This window comes from Canis lupus, chromosome X, assembly GCF_011100685.1.
Source record: "Canis lupus familiaris isolate Mischka breed German Shepherd chromosome X, alternate assembly UU_Cfam_GSD_1.0, whole genome shotgun sequence".
In the NCBI taxonomy this organism is placed as follows: domain Eukaryota; kingdom Metazoa; phylum Chordata; class Mammalia; order Carnivora; family Canidae; genus Canis; species Canis lupus.
The window spans coordinates 122,137,790-122,153,445 of record NC_049260.1 but is presented as its reverse complement, the minus strand read 5'-3'; the positions used below and the strand labels follow the sequence as shown (position 1 = coordinate 122,153,445).

At 45.1% G+C, this 15,656-nt stretch overlaps 1 protein-coding gene across 16 annotated transcripts in view; it reads right to left on the bottom strand.

Annotated features, from left to right (window-relative positions):
- Nucleotides 1-434: 434 nt before the first annotated feature.
- Nucleotides 435-15,656, bottom strand: part of ZNF185 (zinc finger protein 185 with LIM domain) — a 64,209-nt gene continuing 48,987 nt past the window's right edge. For 15 of the 16 annotated variants that reach the window (XM_038588620.1, XM_038588626.1, XM_038588631.1 and 12 more), the window contains 7 exons: nt 15,289-15,486; nt 12,545-12,655; nt 11,408-11,488; nt 7,061-7,132; nt 4,998-5,100; nt 3,944-4,042; nt 435-2,988 (listed from right to left, as the gene is read on the bottom strand). In XM_038588620.1, coding sequence (XP_038444548.1) covers nt 3,944-4,042; nt 4,998-5,100; nt 7,061-7,132; nt 11,408-11,488; nt 12,545-12,655; nt 15,289-15,486 — 664 coding nt within the window. In that variant the 3' untranslated portion in view covers nt 435-2,988. The remainder of the gene's footprint in view (nt 2,989-3,943; nt 4,043-4,997; nt 5,101-7,060; nt 7,133-11,407; nt 11,489-12,544; nt 12,656-15,288; nt 15,487-15,656) is intronic. The other variant, XM_038588627.1, reaches the window with a different exon arrangement.

Below are 15,656 nucleotides of genomic sequence, written 5' to 3'. Positions count from 1 at the left end.
GGCGCGATCCTGGAGACCCGGGATCGAATCCCACGTCGGGCTCCCGGTGCATGGAGCCTGCTTCTCCCTCTGCCTGTGTCTCTGCCTCTCTCTCTCTCTCTCTCTGTGACTATCATGAATAAATAAATAAAATCTTTAAAAAAAAAAAAAGAATTACTGTCAAAGAAGAGTTGATGGGTGCAGGGGTGTTTAAGTTGAAGGGAGAACCCCATAAGTATCTTCATCTACTTTAGGGATTGGCACATAGGAGAGGGATGATGTATTACCAGTGGGCAATAAAGGGAAACAGATTTTAACTCAACTGAAGAATGCATTTTCTGAAACTGGACCTGTCCAGAGACAGAACAAGTTTGTACAGGGCTGAGCTGGTCATTGCAAGTGTGCAATAAGGACTAGATGGTCATTTGTCTGCAGTGGTAATGAAGGGGAGGATGGACCCAAAGAATAAAATATTTTTATTAAGATTTGACCTGTCTAGAATTCCACACATCCTGTGCATGCATGATTTCTACATTTTGCTATTTTTTCTTTTTAGATTTGATACTTCTTAAAGTATTTATTAGCTTTTGTAAACAATGGCTTCAGGCAATAGGAGAAAATAAATTACATAGCCAAATACACCAACTAATTACACTTAAAAAAAAGGAAACCTTAACATTGACAACATTGACACATGCAATATCTCAACATTTATTATAATTGTGTACATTAATCTGGGTTAAGCAAATGCGATTAAAACACTAGACAATTAAAAAGAAGCAAAAGTATAATGCAACCACCTCTCTTAAGTCTGGAGAATTCTGTGCCTTTTTAGACACGAAAGAGGCTGTTCTGAATAGAAATCAATATTGATCTTACAAGCTATCAATTTCTTGCATATTGGTTCAAAAACTCCGTTAAAGGCAGAGTGTATATTAAAGGTGGAGAAGTCAGCCTATCTTGGACCTCTTTACTCTGTACCCACCAACTGGGTATATACTGACTCAGGGTCAGAACCTCCCATACTAAAGAGCAGCGTTTCTTTCCCTTTTACTCATTCATTTAGCACCTATGTATCAGTGCCTCCCATGTGACAAGTCCTATGCTGTAGACAAGGAATACCAGCTCACATTTAGTGTTGGTACATGACATATTGTACCACTTTCCCCCTCCAGAGCAAATCTAATGCACATCTATGCAAATAAATGCAGTGTTCCTCTCTGATCATTTGGTAGGAAGACAAGTCCACTAGCCAATGTGCATAGGACTCAACCTGGAGAGAGATGGAGACACTTTCTAATTAAATCAATAGAAGAGACCCTCATTTTTCATCAGAAAAACATCTCAGGTTGTTTTTCTCTCAAGGACCTTACACAGTGATGCTGGTCCCAAAGGCAGAGGAGCTTAGTTGAACCTGAACAGAGTATTAGCTTATTGCATGGATGGGCCTGCAATCCGTTTAGACTGCCAACAGGTTTCTGTGTTCCAAGTACTTGGGACCGCAGCAGTTGCTGCTATCTTGGGACAGTCTGTAGTGAACAATAAGTTACTGAAGGACCTGGGCTCAGATCAGCTAGCTTACTGAAACTTTCCCTGGGTTGACAAGCTCTCCTTTGGGAAGGTCTGTGAGTCAAATCTCTACTCAGCAGAGAAATCTGAGTTCAGAAGAGCATCTTAGTTCAGAATTGTTCTCATGGAAAGGGGAGGAGAGGGAAGGCGGGCAGTTGGCATTTGTGGTACTTAATGGGGAGACCTAGGATGCCCAGAGGAGAGGAATGATTTCCTACTTTCCTCTCTTTGTAAGAGTATTCCTCAGGGGAAGCCTGAGGAGGGCAGTGTTACCTATTAAAATGAGGTAACCTCTACACAGTGCTTGGTACACAGTCAGTGCTAAATCAATGCTCGGTGTTGTGGTTACTGTTACTGAACAGAACATGGGTTCTGGAGAGAGACAGCAATGGTTCCACACAATGCAATGACCATCTTCTGAGCCTCAATATCTTCTTTGGTAAATTGGGGACAAGAATACCCTCTGCCTAAGATTAGTATGAAGATTAATGCCACCACTCTGTGATAATGCCTGATATGTAATAAGGCCTTAAGAAATATTAGCTGCTTTTCTCCCTTCTGAATCCTGCTAGAGTCTATGCACCCTAAAACTTACTTTAGAAGATTTATGTGTAATTATTAGGAATTGAGGGAAAAGGTATTAATCCGCAATCAAGATTCAGACACAGATGTCCCTTTGGTCAGTGGCCTCCTAAGAATTTAAACTTAATGGTATAGATTTTCTAATACATGCCCACATGCCTGCAGGAAAAACAAAATGTCTCAATTATAGTGAAAAGTGAGGAGAAGATAATTAAAATCTGATATAATTAAATCAAAAGCAACTAACTACTTTTAAATGTGTATGGAAAGTTAAATATATATATATATATATATATATATATATTTCAAATAGACAAGCCAAATGTTAGCCTATGCCAATCACTAGCATTCAATGTCTGCAATTCACCCACCGGACATCATCAAAAGTCTTCAACTTGGCCCCTCAGAAGCTTTAGGGAATCTCTTGCTTTCAATTCCCAAAGGTACACTTAGAGCTGTGGCCTAGAATGTGGGTTTGCTCTTTGTCCCAAAAGTCAGGACACACTGAAACCCACACTCCTGCCTATCATTCCAGGCCACCTAAACTCATCAGGAGGCCAAGCTGTCTTAGGAAAGCTAAGATTAAATTTTTGTTCAATCCTTTCTTTTCCTTGGGCCTGAAATAAGATCATGGACATAAAGTGCTTTCTAAGCTATAAAAAGCTACACACACAAGTAATTATCATAGCATCATTAAGATACTCTACTGGATGTAAGCAGTTCAACTTGAGAGGGGAAAAACATGAAGAAATCAAATGGGGAGAGAAAAGAGTGAGGGAAGAAGAGCCAGCAACTTGGGGCAACTGGGGACAGCCAAACTTGTCCAGGAGTCATCAGCTTCTTCTCAGCCTGGAAGAGCTAAAAGAAAATAGTAGTAGCCATGAGATTGGAAATACAGATCCAATCCAATAACCAGTCAGAGGTTCTTGAGGTGGTTGATGTCTCCAAGCATTAGGAGTAATATCCAGGTTAATATGTCTTCTAGAGAGAATGCAAAACAGGCTTGTAGCTGGTGGATAGCCTGATTGCTACCCATTCCCACTGCCTTCAAGGTAGATATTCTGCTCTGTGCTTCTAGCTGAGGAGGTGTTAAGGAGGAGGGGCTGCCAGGATCTGGAAAGGCAGTGTCTTATAGGCACTGGGACCCATGCAGCTCAGACACTGGGGTCCATTCTGCTGGCGTTTAGCATTCAAACCTGTCTTCAGGCAGTGTTGAAAATGCAGTCCAGAGGCTGCCCAAGCAGCCCTTCCTGGTTAGGCCAGCTCCAGGATGACACCATCCCCTCCCACATATGCCCACTTATCCTGGCCTTTACCTGCTGCTGGCCACCTACCTGTATCTTGTTTTACTGAATACCTTGGTTTTTGAGTCCTGATCTGATGCTATATAAGCAATGGTGGAGGTGGTCCAAGGGAATGTAGCAGAGAGCCCTGGATTTGAATTCGAAGTCCTGTGTTGAGATCCTGATTCTGTCATCATCCAGCTAGGTATTTCCCCAGACCATTTTCCTTGTTAGGTCTTTATTTGCTTGTCCTCAAATGAGGCTAACAGCATAGGCCTGGCCAGCATCCCAACACAGCTGGAGGGCTCACCTAAGGTGGTGCATGGAAGGTGTTTCTTGAAAGAAAGAGACCATGACCCCTGTAACTTAGAAGCATCTGTGGAGAGGGTCTTTGTGCCACCTAAAATTTCAAAGTCTCAGGGTTTCCCTAAATATAAAGGTTAAGACAGCAGTATCCTGGGTTGAGACTTGGGGAGAGACCAGGGCACATTTCCTTTCCCTAATAAGTTTCCTTGCTACTTGGCACCCACCTAGAAGAGCTTCTCATAGCATTTTCCACAGTGGATGGTGTCATGGTGAAGGAAGATCTGATCCAGGAGCTCACCCATTGGTTTACTGCAAATCCCACACTGAAAAAGAAAGCAAGCTAGAAGTCAACACTGAGCTGATGGCACATCCTGGACTTTGAAGCAGATAATAAAAAACAGTAGAAAACAGAGACAAACCACAAACAAACAAACAAACAAACAAACATTCACATAAATTGGCAGGCAGGGTGATCACATAGTAGTTAGGAGCCTAGGCTTCAGAAATGGGCCTGGATTTGAGCCCTAAATCCACTACTTATTATCTGGGTGAGCTTGGGCAAGTTACTGAGGCTCTCTGAGCCTCTGTTTCTTCCTATATAAAATAGGCACACGGGGATCCCTGGGTGGCGCAGCAGTCTGGCGCCTGCCTTTGGCCCAGGGCGCGATCCTGGAGACCCGGGATCGAATCCCACGTCGGGCTCCCGGTGCATGGAGCCTGCTTCTCCTCTGCCTGTGTCTCTGCCTCATTCTCTCTCTCTCTGTGACTATCACAAATAAATAAAAATTTAAAAAAAATTAAAAAAAAAACAGGCACACTGGAAAGTTATCATGAGGGTCTGGTGAGGTAGTCCACATAGGGTACTCAATCTGAGGTCATACATAAAGTAAGTCATTGCTGTCATAGGAGGGCTGTGGGACTTTAATTGTGATGCGTAAGGTCCAAAGAAGGTGATACCAAAATCTAATAAAAAAGGAAGGCTATTACAGGAGTGTAGCTCTGCTGTCCTCATGACTCTTAGACCTGACACTTTAGTGAACACCTAAAGGACAAGAGTGCCCTGGGCTGAGTCTTCTGGTTTCCAGTTTGCAAAGGATGCTGAGCACAGTGGAGAATGATTGCTGGCATCGTCAACCCCCTCTGCTCATTCAGCTCCCAGTCCTGCGAAGGATCTGATGTGGAGCACAATCACACAGAGATCAAGACTTCTTTACACTCTTTGATCCACGAAGCTCCCTAACTCTGGACAATGTTAGCAGCACCACCCTTTTTCCTTACCTTAAAGCAATAGTCATGGCAGCAGATGCCAAGATGCTCTAGAGTAATCTTTGGACAGTCTCTGATCTCCTGGTTGCAGTAAGTACAGATCCCTCCACTTGGTCTGTGAGATGAAAAACAAGAACCTTGCAGTCAGGCTGGCATGCAGACTACTGATGTGATGCAGCAGGACCTGGCTTGACACAGCTAGGCCTAGATGCCTAGATTCTCAGGCTCCTATCTTTTTCTGTAGTGTGCAATTAATTGCATATCCCTGGGCTGGACTGGGCCTCAGCCCACTATAGACCCTTATGATATTTCCATAAATTGGTCATATGTCTTTACCCTACTCATAATCATATGAGGACCACAGGACCTCCTGGTATGATTCTTATTCCAGACAGCTTGCCTCTCCCTGACCCCTTGCCTAGCATATTGGGGGCACTACTTCCCTCTAGAACAGGAAGACCCATGTCTTCTTCTAAAGGGACATGCCCTTGTATGCCCTATCTGGTCTCCTGTTTTGATCATCCTTCTCTTCACGCATGAGACCACTAAACCCTGCCTCTTACACCCTATACTCTTGGATCCACTCTGCCCCATGATACTTCAAGGAAAATCACAAAGACAGTCTGGCTGTAGAAACATGGGACCTCATATTGAAGTTCTACACACTGACTTCTAGGTTGAGTATCTCCCCACTTCGAGGATCCCTGCCTTTTTTCCTGAGTCACCCCTGATTTTCCTCCTCAGAGAGAACCTACTAAAAGTGCCTGCCTGCCCTCATCCTTCAGGTGTAAATTGGGAGTGCTTTCTTCCAGAGATTGGGGTATGCTTTTGACAGGAGCTAGAGGTGGTGCTATCAACCTGGAGTCACACAGGCTCCTCCCTTCAAGGGCCCAGAATTACCATGAGTATCTCAGGTTTAGTCCCTCATCATGCCATTGGCTCAGGGCTCAATCTCTTGACAGTGTTGCTAAAGACTCCGACCTTCATCAAAGCCCTGTTCCCCCCATGTATTTTACCATCATCAGTTTCAGCTCATAGTTAGTCAGATAACACAGTAGAAATATCCCTGACCTAGGAGTAGTCAGGGACCTGGCCTTTTTGTCCTGGCTTTTCCACTTTGCAAAGACCCTTTTTAGGTCTTTATTTGCTTGTCCTCAAATGAGGCTAACTCATGAGGGGAGATACTCAACCTAGAAGTCAGCATGTAGAACTTCAACTCACTGTGTAACGTAAGTCACATTATTTATTCCTTCCAGGCTTGTTTCTTCCACTGTGACCTGAGTGAATTGCATCTCTAAGATCTCTTTTTCTTGTATTTCATGAATTTTAAAGTAAGACTTCGTGGGATGCCTAGGTGGCTCAGCGGTTGAGTGTCTGCCTTCAGCTCAGGGCATGATCCTGGGGTCCCAGGATCGAATCCCACATGGGGTTTCCTGCATGGAGCCTGCTTCTCCCTCTCCCTATGTCTCTGCATCTCTCTGTGTGTCTCTCATGAATAAATAAGATCTAAATAAAATAAAATAAAATAAAATAAAATAAAATAAAATAAGACTTCTTTATCATTAAGACCACCCTATGACCACTGTCATCTAGTGACAGCTTTTGAAACTGCTGAATGGAGCATTCTCTGCACCTTCATTCAATTCCAGTGAATGGCTCTCTCTTGGTTTCTTGATGATAGCAACCCACTTTTCTTCTTTTTCCACCCACTACTCTCTTTTGTAGTTTACTTTTTTTTTCTTTCTGGTCATATGTGCAGGTTCATTAAGTGATCATTTATGTTCAAACCCAAGGGCCTCTCCTGCTAACATGAGCTCCCTGGGCTTTCGGACACCACCATTTTGCTTGTCAGTAGCCTTCCGAGTTTGCCCTCTGGTCCTAGGTAGACTCAAAGGTTGCTACAAGTGTGACCTCCCAATAAGGGAAGCACCATCCAAGCAGTGGTTTGACATATCTGCAAGTGGATCAGAAGCAGCCAATGAGAAGACAAAAGCAAATGGATTTAGTGTGGAAATGTCCCTCAGCTGTTTCTTCTCTGTAGACCTGAGAACTCCCTGGTAAGATAGTAGACTTACCTCTCAGAGTACAGAGAGCTGTCACATGCAGGTTTCTTCTCCATGTCACATGAGTCCTCGATGCTTCTAACACTGCAGAGAGTGTGATGGGGAAGAGGAGGGCAGAAGATGGAGCCAGATGACTACCACAGTCATGAGTGGAAATGCTTTGCTAATATTATTAACCTTGTGGCCACAAGCTGGGACATGATTCTGCATGACCCACCATCGTGTGTTATGCTGAATGGCAGGGGAAGCTTTGAACTTCATGCCAGGAAAGCGTAATTCTCTTGGAGAACATCCCTTGCATGGGGAGCAAAGAATACTCTTATGCTGAGGAAGATGAGAAGAGGGATGGTTATGATTCACTGACCAGTAGGAAGGGATCAGGGCTTTTGTTCCCACATATATATCTGGGGTATAGTGTGACAGTCACCAGGAGACCATTCACAGCAGAAATCAGACATTAGAAATGGGAAGAAATAAAAGAACGAAACATTCTGACGTATTACCTGTGCTTGAGTTACAGGGGGGATTGAAGGGTTTTCTTTTCCTTTTTGCATCTTCATTTTTCAATAATATGACTTTTGATAATAAACACAAATGTTTTAAAAAAAACAAAAAACAAAACCCTATTGCCAGGAAAGCATGAGTAGCTACAAGCCACGGGACACACTTTAGTGATACTGCCATTCTTGCAGGAGCCATGTGGTGGCCCTTAGAGGTAGCCAGAAAAACTGCTGCTCAAAACAACTCTGTGAGGTGGATACTGTCTTTAACAAGTGAGGAAACAGACACAAACAGATGGAGGGATGTGCCTAAGGTCACAAATGCTTTGGTGCAGGACTTTTTATAAAAGTGCTGTAGGTAGGAAAAAGAGACGTAGGAGGCCAGTAGTGGCTTGTGGGGTTGGGGCAGTCCGCCAGCTTGGCCTACCGCCCCCCCACACCTCCACCCCTGAGTCCAGGGCATAGCCGTCTGGCCTGTCCAGGCTGCTAAGGAGGGTGGGAGACCTACAGCGACTGTTTTGCACTTGGGGAGGGAATGTGAAAAGTTGCCTCCTGACTTTCCAGCTTAAAATCTAGAGTTGGGATGCATCCCTAAAAAGTCACCCCCCCCCCCAGCCCTAGTTCATCCCTTCAGAGCCAGGCTGCCAGACATTCCTCCTTCCTCCATCCTGCTTCACAAAGCCTTTGCAAGGAAAATCCCACACCTTCTCAGCTGCTCATTGTCATGCCCACCTCATTTTCAGGAAGTTTCCCTTTTATTTTGCTCCAGCCCAGCTCTCTACAGTCTGGTTACTCTTTTAAAATGGAGATGGGGGCAGCCCCGGTAGCTCAGCGGTTTAGCGCTGCCTTCAGCCCAGGGTGTGATCCTGGAGATCCAGGATCGAGTCCCACGTCGGGCTCCCTGCATGGAGCCTGCTTCTCCCTCTGCCTGTGTCTCTGCCTCTCTCTCTCTGTGACTCTCGTGAATAAATAAATAAAATCTTTTAAAAATAAATACATAAAACAAAATAAAATAAAATGGAGATGGACAGGGAAATACAAATCAAAACCACAATGAGAAAAAAAAAACACAATGAGATACCACCTCACACCAGTGAGAATGGGGGAAATTAACAAGGCAGGAAACAACAAATGTTGGAGAGGATGTGGAGAAAAGGGAACCCTCTTGCACTGTTGGGGGGAATGTGAACTGGTGCAGCCACTCTGGAAAACTGTGTGGAGGTTCCTAAACGGTTAAAAATAGACCTGCCCTACGACCCAGCAATTGCACTGCTGGGGATTTACCCCAAAGATACAGATGCAATGAAACGCCGGGACACCTGCACCCCGATGTTTCTAGCAGCAATGTCCACAATAGCCAAACTGTGGAAGGAGCCTCGGTGTCCATTGACAGATGAATGGATCAAGAAGCTGTGGTCTGTGTATACACTGGGATATTCCTCAGCCATTAGAAACGACAAATACCCACCATTTGCTTCGACGTGGATGGAACTGGAGGGTATTATGCTGAGTGAAGTAAGTCAATCGGAGAAGGACAAACATTATATGGTCTCATTCATTTGGGGAATATAAAAAATAGTGAAAGGGAACAAAAGGGAAAGGATAGAAAATGAGTGGGAAATATCAGTGAGGGTGACAAAACATGAGAGACTCCTAACTCTGGGAAATGAACTAGGGGTGGTAGAAAGGGAGGTGGGCAGGGGGTGGGGGTGACTAGGTGGCAGGCGCTGAGGGGGGCACTTGATGGGATGAGCACTGGGTGTTATTCTATATGTTGGCAAATTGAACACCAATAAAAAATAAATAAATAAATAAAAATAAAATAAAATGGAGATGGAAAATAAAATAAAATAAAATAAAATAAAATAAAATAAAATAGAGATGGGATTGCCTCTTCCCACTTCAGGCAAGAGCCTGGGCTGCATTTCTTTCTCATTTTTTTTGGTCAAACATATGCGTTTTTACATTTTTTCGTTAATGGGGGGGTTGACATCTTGAATAGAAATGATAGAAACAAATTAAAGCAGTGGTCATTTTTGAGTGCACCTTTTTGCCTTTCTACTCCCTGGGTTCTGAACACTCCTTGGGTGGGCTGTGTGCCTTCCCCCTAAAGACTGTGAGCCTGGAAGATTTCTAGGCTGAGTAACCCCTGCTGTTGCTGCTGCTCCTCGGTGTCATCTTCATCTTCTCTAATCTCACACCTCTCTGGAGCCAAAGCCAGGCCAGGCCAAGGCAGTGCAAAGAGTTGTCCTCCTTGGAGTAGACGCACCACTGGGTGTGTGCATGCTGGTGCATGCTTGAGGTGGCCCAGGATGGCAGCAGGTGCCCTTGTGGGCTGGAGCCCCCCAGGGGTGATTTATTTGACTCATACGGTGTGTAAAACTTTTTAATGGGGAACTAACATTAAAAACTCAATTTCACATAAAAAAAAAGAAAAAAACTGCAGCTCAGAGGTTAAGTGACCTGCCTAAGGTCATGCTTAGAGTAAGGAGTGAGCTAGAGTTTCAGCCCAGGTTCTGTTTTTTTTTTTTTTTTCCTGAGCGTTAAGCTTATTTCTAAACTTCCTGGGAAGGTAAAGCAAAAGGGAGAATCACTTTAGACTACACAATTGTCCAATAAAGAACATTGCTGCTTTTTTCATAAGATATAACATTTTAACTGAATGTAAAATTCAATTTTAAAATAAATTGTCAGACTGTAAGAATTAAACTTTGCACAGTGGTGAGAATGGGAGAAGAAAAACCAGGAAATAGAGTACAGTCAAGTGACACTCATAGAGGCAAATGCTAGATGGCAAGGACAGTTCCCTTGCATACATTATTTCTAATCTCAAAACCTCCCTGAAAAAGTCATAGAGACAGAAAATAAATCAATGGTGGCCAGGGGCTGTGGCTGGTGGTGTGGAGGGTTGCTAATGGCTATGGAGTTTCCTTTTGGGGTGATGAAAATGTTCTGGAATTGGATGTGGGTGATGGTTGCAAACATGGCGAATGTACTAAATACCACTGAATTATACACTTTAAAGAGTGAATTTTATGATATGTGAATTATATCTCAATGAAGTTATTGACAGAAACTACCCTAAGGAGTTAAAGATGAAGAAACCGAGGCTCAGAAAGATTGAGTATCAAAAATGACCCAACCAATGGGATCAGGCTAGGGCTCAAACTTGACACCCATGGTCATTATATTCTACTTTCCAGTGAAAACTGGTTCAGAATCCCCAGAGGCCCAATCCTGAAATAAGGCCAGGGTGCTCCCCTCTGTTACTAAAAATCCTCATCCTAGCAGTGAGATGATATGTCATAAAAAAACATTCCCAGAGGAATCCTGTCCCAGTGTGGATTACTTTTTAACTGAGGTGCATGAACGTATCTTTCCATGTGGCACCAGGAAGCAACCAGATGAAGAGATGATGAGTGAAAAGTGATGCATATATCAGGACCTTCAGTCAAATGTGAGGCACCCTGGCATACTGGAAAGAGCATGGGAACTTAAGAGAGGAGCCCTGTGCTCTGAAACAGGATGGAATTAACTAGGTAAAAAGTCCCTACGGGCCTCACCAGCTCTGTAAAGAGCAATGCTCACAAAATTATACTAAAGAAAGCTTGTCTACCAAGAAACAAAGCTAGGCAGAAACAGATGACATGGGAAATGGGATGTATAATGAATTAACAATAGAGGGGGAACACAAAGGCACTGACTTAGGTAGAACAGCTTGAAATTCATAAATCATATCTGTGAGCAATTACATCATTCATCCATTCAATAAATGATTATATGGAAACAACTCTGGGCCAAGCCCTGGATGAGGTACTGGGGATTCAGGATCATGGAAGAATCTGGGACTTGCTCTTACCTGCCGTAGCATGAAGATGCTGCCTTCCCGGAGGATACCTCACTAGCATTGATGTATTCCTTCACAAAGAGAATCCCTTTGCTGTAGAAGGAACACAGTACAACAGAAAGAGGTATACTGAAAGATTCCAGGGGACTGGGCCTGGCCCAAAAGAGGGGTCCAGGGCTGGAAAGGGTTCCTACCTGGTTTGAAGGAAATAAAGGAGCTAATGGTAAATCCTAGGCGTAGAAATGCTGATGGGCTGTAGCCACTACCAGGCAAGGAAATGGCAAATAGGAGCTCCTGCACTGCTGAACCCTCTGTAGACTGCGCTGGAATTGAACCTGTGGGTTCAGCTTGCTATGTGCAGATTTGATAACCCTAGAAGAAGCTCAGTACACCTTCCTTCTTCATGCAGATCTCTGTGTTGTGGGAAGCTTGTCCTCCACCTCCCCAGGCTACAGTACAGTGAACTTTCCATCCTCCCCTGACTGCATTTTCTTTCCTTTTACCCGGGCCCAAGAGAGCCTCCAAGCTGCAGCCATAGACTGTTGGTCCTGGTCACTCTGTATGACTCTCCACCAACAATCTAATCTCTCCCTTCTCAGTCCTAAATAGGTCCCTGGTGACATTGGAAGTCAGCCTCATGTTGCGCTCACTATGCCCTTGGATTTGGCCTTTACCAAGCTGGCTTGATGTTTTCAGAGGGCCCTCTGATCTCTCTGCACCCCCTCCATCTCACTCAGCCTCCCTGCAGCTAATATTTCAGGAGAAGCACTGGTACACCTCTCCTCACAATGAGTAATGTGAGAGAGACAGACCCTGGTCTCAATGGGCTCTCTCTGGCTTTTCCCATACATATTCCTCAAGAGATATTATCAGCAGGATCCTACAGATGGCAGAGCACTAGAGTGCCACCTTAGCTTCTCATTGGGATAAGGGGAAGGGGATATGATGGGACTCTGTCCAGGCCCACAAACAGGACTTTTTTTTTAAACAGGACTTTATATTGGAGAGGTTTGGGCTACATCATGTGGCCCCTTGACCAGTGAAATTCTGGGAGTCAGTGCTAACATCAGGGAAGTGACATGGGATAAAAATCAAGTCCTTTAGCTAAGATATAGCCCAGAGAACATCTCCCAGGTTGTGTCTTCTTACCTGGTTGAACTGGAGTCTAATTCACTTGGGGAGGCTGGGATGTAAACATGAGGCTGCTCAGTAGAGGCAGTGACAGTAACAGTGACCATACAGCTTGAGGGGTTTCTCACCCTGAAGGAAGTAAATGGAGGGGTGGGCATGTAAACACTGAGAGCTGACATCCTCCATGGTCAAATAGGGTTTTGGGGGCTTACTCCTGAGACTGCCACTTCAAAGAGTTTTAAAATATGCCAATGTTTTTAAACAACTCATGCAAATCACCAAGCTTGTGTTTTACAAGGCTCCTGATATCAGTGGGTAGAACCATTACTTTACAGATAAGAAAATCCAGGCTCAGTGACCCAGATAACACTGTAAGTCAGTAGCAAGACCTTAGTCTTACAGTATCCTCCTCTATTACAGTCAAAGGCTTTGGCCTGTGAGTCACTTGGTTTGAGGAGAGCATGGGGCAACCAGGGACTTGACAGACAGTTCAGCTCACCTCTTCGCTGGGTGGGACAGCCCCTTGCTAGAATCAGTTCTACCCCCCATCCTCCAGTGAACTCTCTGGAGAACAGAACACCAAGGGAAAGAGGAACAAATGAATTTAGGCAGCACCAAAGAAGAGACTTGGATGCACCTCATTCTGGAAGGCATCTGCCATGAGCAGAGGCAAGAAACTGACAGGTATGATGGTTTTTCTGAATATCTACCACTTGGCTGCACATACAGCCCTAGGCCTGGAATATGACCTCCTAGCTGGCTCACAAGGTTTTTCTCTGGCCCAGCCCTTACTTGCTCTCACTCTGCCTGTTTCTGGGTTACCAGTCCCATACCAAAAGCTGCCACAGCTGCCCGCTGCAGTTGAGGGGATTCTGTTTAGAACTACCACTGCCCCCTCATCTTGTGCCATCCACTTTACATATACCCACTCTCCAGTGGTCTTGGGAAAGCTCTATGAGCACACACTGTCCTGAACTGTATTTGCCTTCTCTCCAATATATTGCTGCTCAGACCAAGCTCTGGATGGGGCTGCTTCTACCTGGCCCAGGCTCTGAGGCACCATTCCATTGTTAGATAATCTAGTGCCCAAGATTTTAACTAGTTTAAGAGTGGGGGGTGGGGAGAACAATCATGATCTTGCCCTTGCCTAGCTCCCCAGTCTCTTCTTCTCATAATTTGTCATATGTACCTGAATCTTTAGCCATACTGACTGATCTGTCTCATACCTTTGTACATAACACCACCTTCTCCTGTGGGAAGCCCTTCTGGAGTACTTGCTCTCTCATCCCAGGCTGGGTGAAGTATCCTGTTTCAATGTGCCCAGTCATCCTGTGCCTATTCCTATGTCACCCTATGATATAGGAATGAACCATTGAAACTGTAGGAGGTGGACTGTAGGAGATGGACTGTTACAGGTGGACTGCTCCCTCGGCTCTACCATCCCTCTAATTACTGTGCTGAAAGGTAAAAAAAAAATCCCATGGGGATCCTTCTAGGACTGCCATGTGAGCAATGGCAGACCTCCACTAGGAGGGCTCCTATCCCTGGTCAGGTAACATCTCATATCCCTTCCATAGCCTCCTCCTTCTAGTCTACAAGGTCCAGCCCTGGCCCTGCCCACCTGGTCTCCTTCCCCCTCCTCACCTCATTTCCTACCCTCCAACCACAAAGCCCTCTTTCAGTCTCTTATCCTTAACTCCCTTTCCCACTGGTCTCTGTACCTGTGTCTTCCCTTCTTAGCAGAAAAGCTTTCCCCAACCATCCTAGCTTCAACACCCCCTGTCCTGGCTTCTCTCCATCACAGGACCCAGTTTCCTTCTTTTCTGGGCTTATCACAAATGGAAAGGCAACAGATACAGCACAGCGATAAACAGGTTCTGGACTCTGTCCGCTTTCTAATCCCTGTTAGGCCACTGCCTGGCTGAATGATTGTTGGCAACCTATTCAACTTCCCTCTGTTTCAGTTTCTGTTCTGTAGATCTGAGATAATAACAGTACCTCCCCTAGATGGCTGGGATGAGAATGAAGTGAGTATACATAAAGCGTAAGAATAGTGTCTGCACATTTTTACTACACAGCAAAAGTTCATGGTTATCATTATGATGTTATCGCTATAGTGTTTATTTGTTAGTGCACCATGTGCTCCCTGAGGGGGAGTGGGCAGGGACCTTGCCTTCTTGTTCAATGTGTTTGTGGGTGCTACCTGCAACTGGCTCACATGAGGTACTTATATATTGTGTCTAGGCCCATAGCTCTTGGTTATTTCCAAACTCATAGCCGTCTTGGGGGAAAATCTCCAGAGAGTAAAGGGAGCACCCAAATGTTGCCATACAAGGCCACCCCGGCTGGCAGTGTAGCAGTGGAAGAAGAGTTCATCCAACATCATTTATTTGTGGGGAGCTCCCATCCACACCAGGACACACTTTCCTCAGAGACCTTCCATTTCTGTTAATAGCAAAGCTATTCCATATCCTCTCCTGACCTAGGTTTTCATGCCCCAAATGGCTGCCGTAAAACATGGTACTCTGTGCACTTTTTCTGTTCTAGGCTTGGTCTAACAGATTCGATACTATAGCTCCAAACTGAATCCCATGAAGATCTACCCCTAGGGCATTCATTGCTGGTCACCTTCCCACTACCTCCTAGCCACTCATACTTAAAGTGAGTAACAGGTTTGCCTAACATGTTAGGGTTTGTTCTGGGTGGCAGCCCATGCAAAAAACCCGGGCTGTAGCAGGAGCCCAGCACAGTACAACCCTTACCTGCTGGCCTGGCTGTGCAGTTCCACAAGCTGCTCAGGTCTTCTGGGGCTGCTCTGCAGCTCTGGGGTCCTGGGGGCTTCAGGCTCCTGGGAGGGTGCAGCTGGGTCTTCCTGGCCACTTCTCAGGGATGTGGGCTTTTCCTCCCAGGTCTCTCCCACCTTGGCAGCTACATTCTTCTCTTCAGAACCAGCCAAGATGCTGAAGAAGAGTAAGTATCCTTATGGAGCAAGTGCTTTGGGACCAGTCCTCCCTTACCACTGCCTGCTGATGTCACCTCCTACAGCCATAGTGGGCTCCTCTTCCAGAGAATGGCAAGAGAAGAGCCCATCATGACCCCCACCCTAGAGACCAATCTTTCTCCTCTTTGG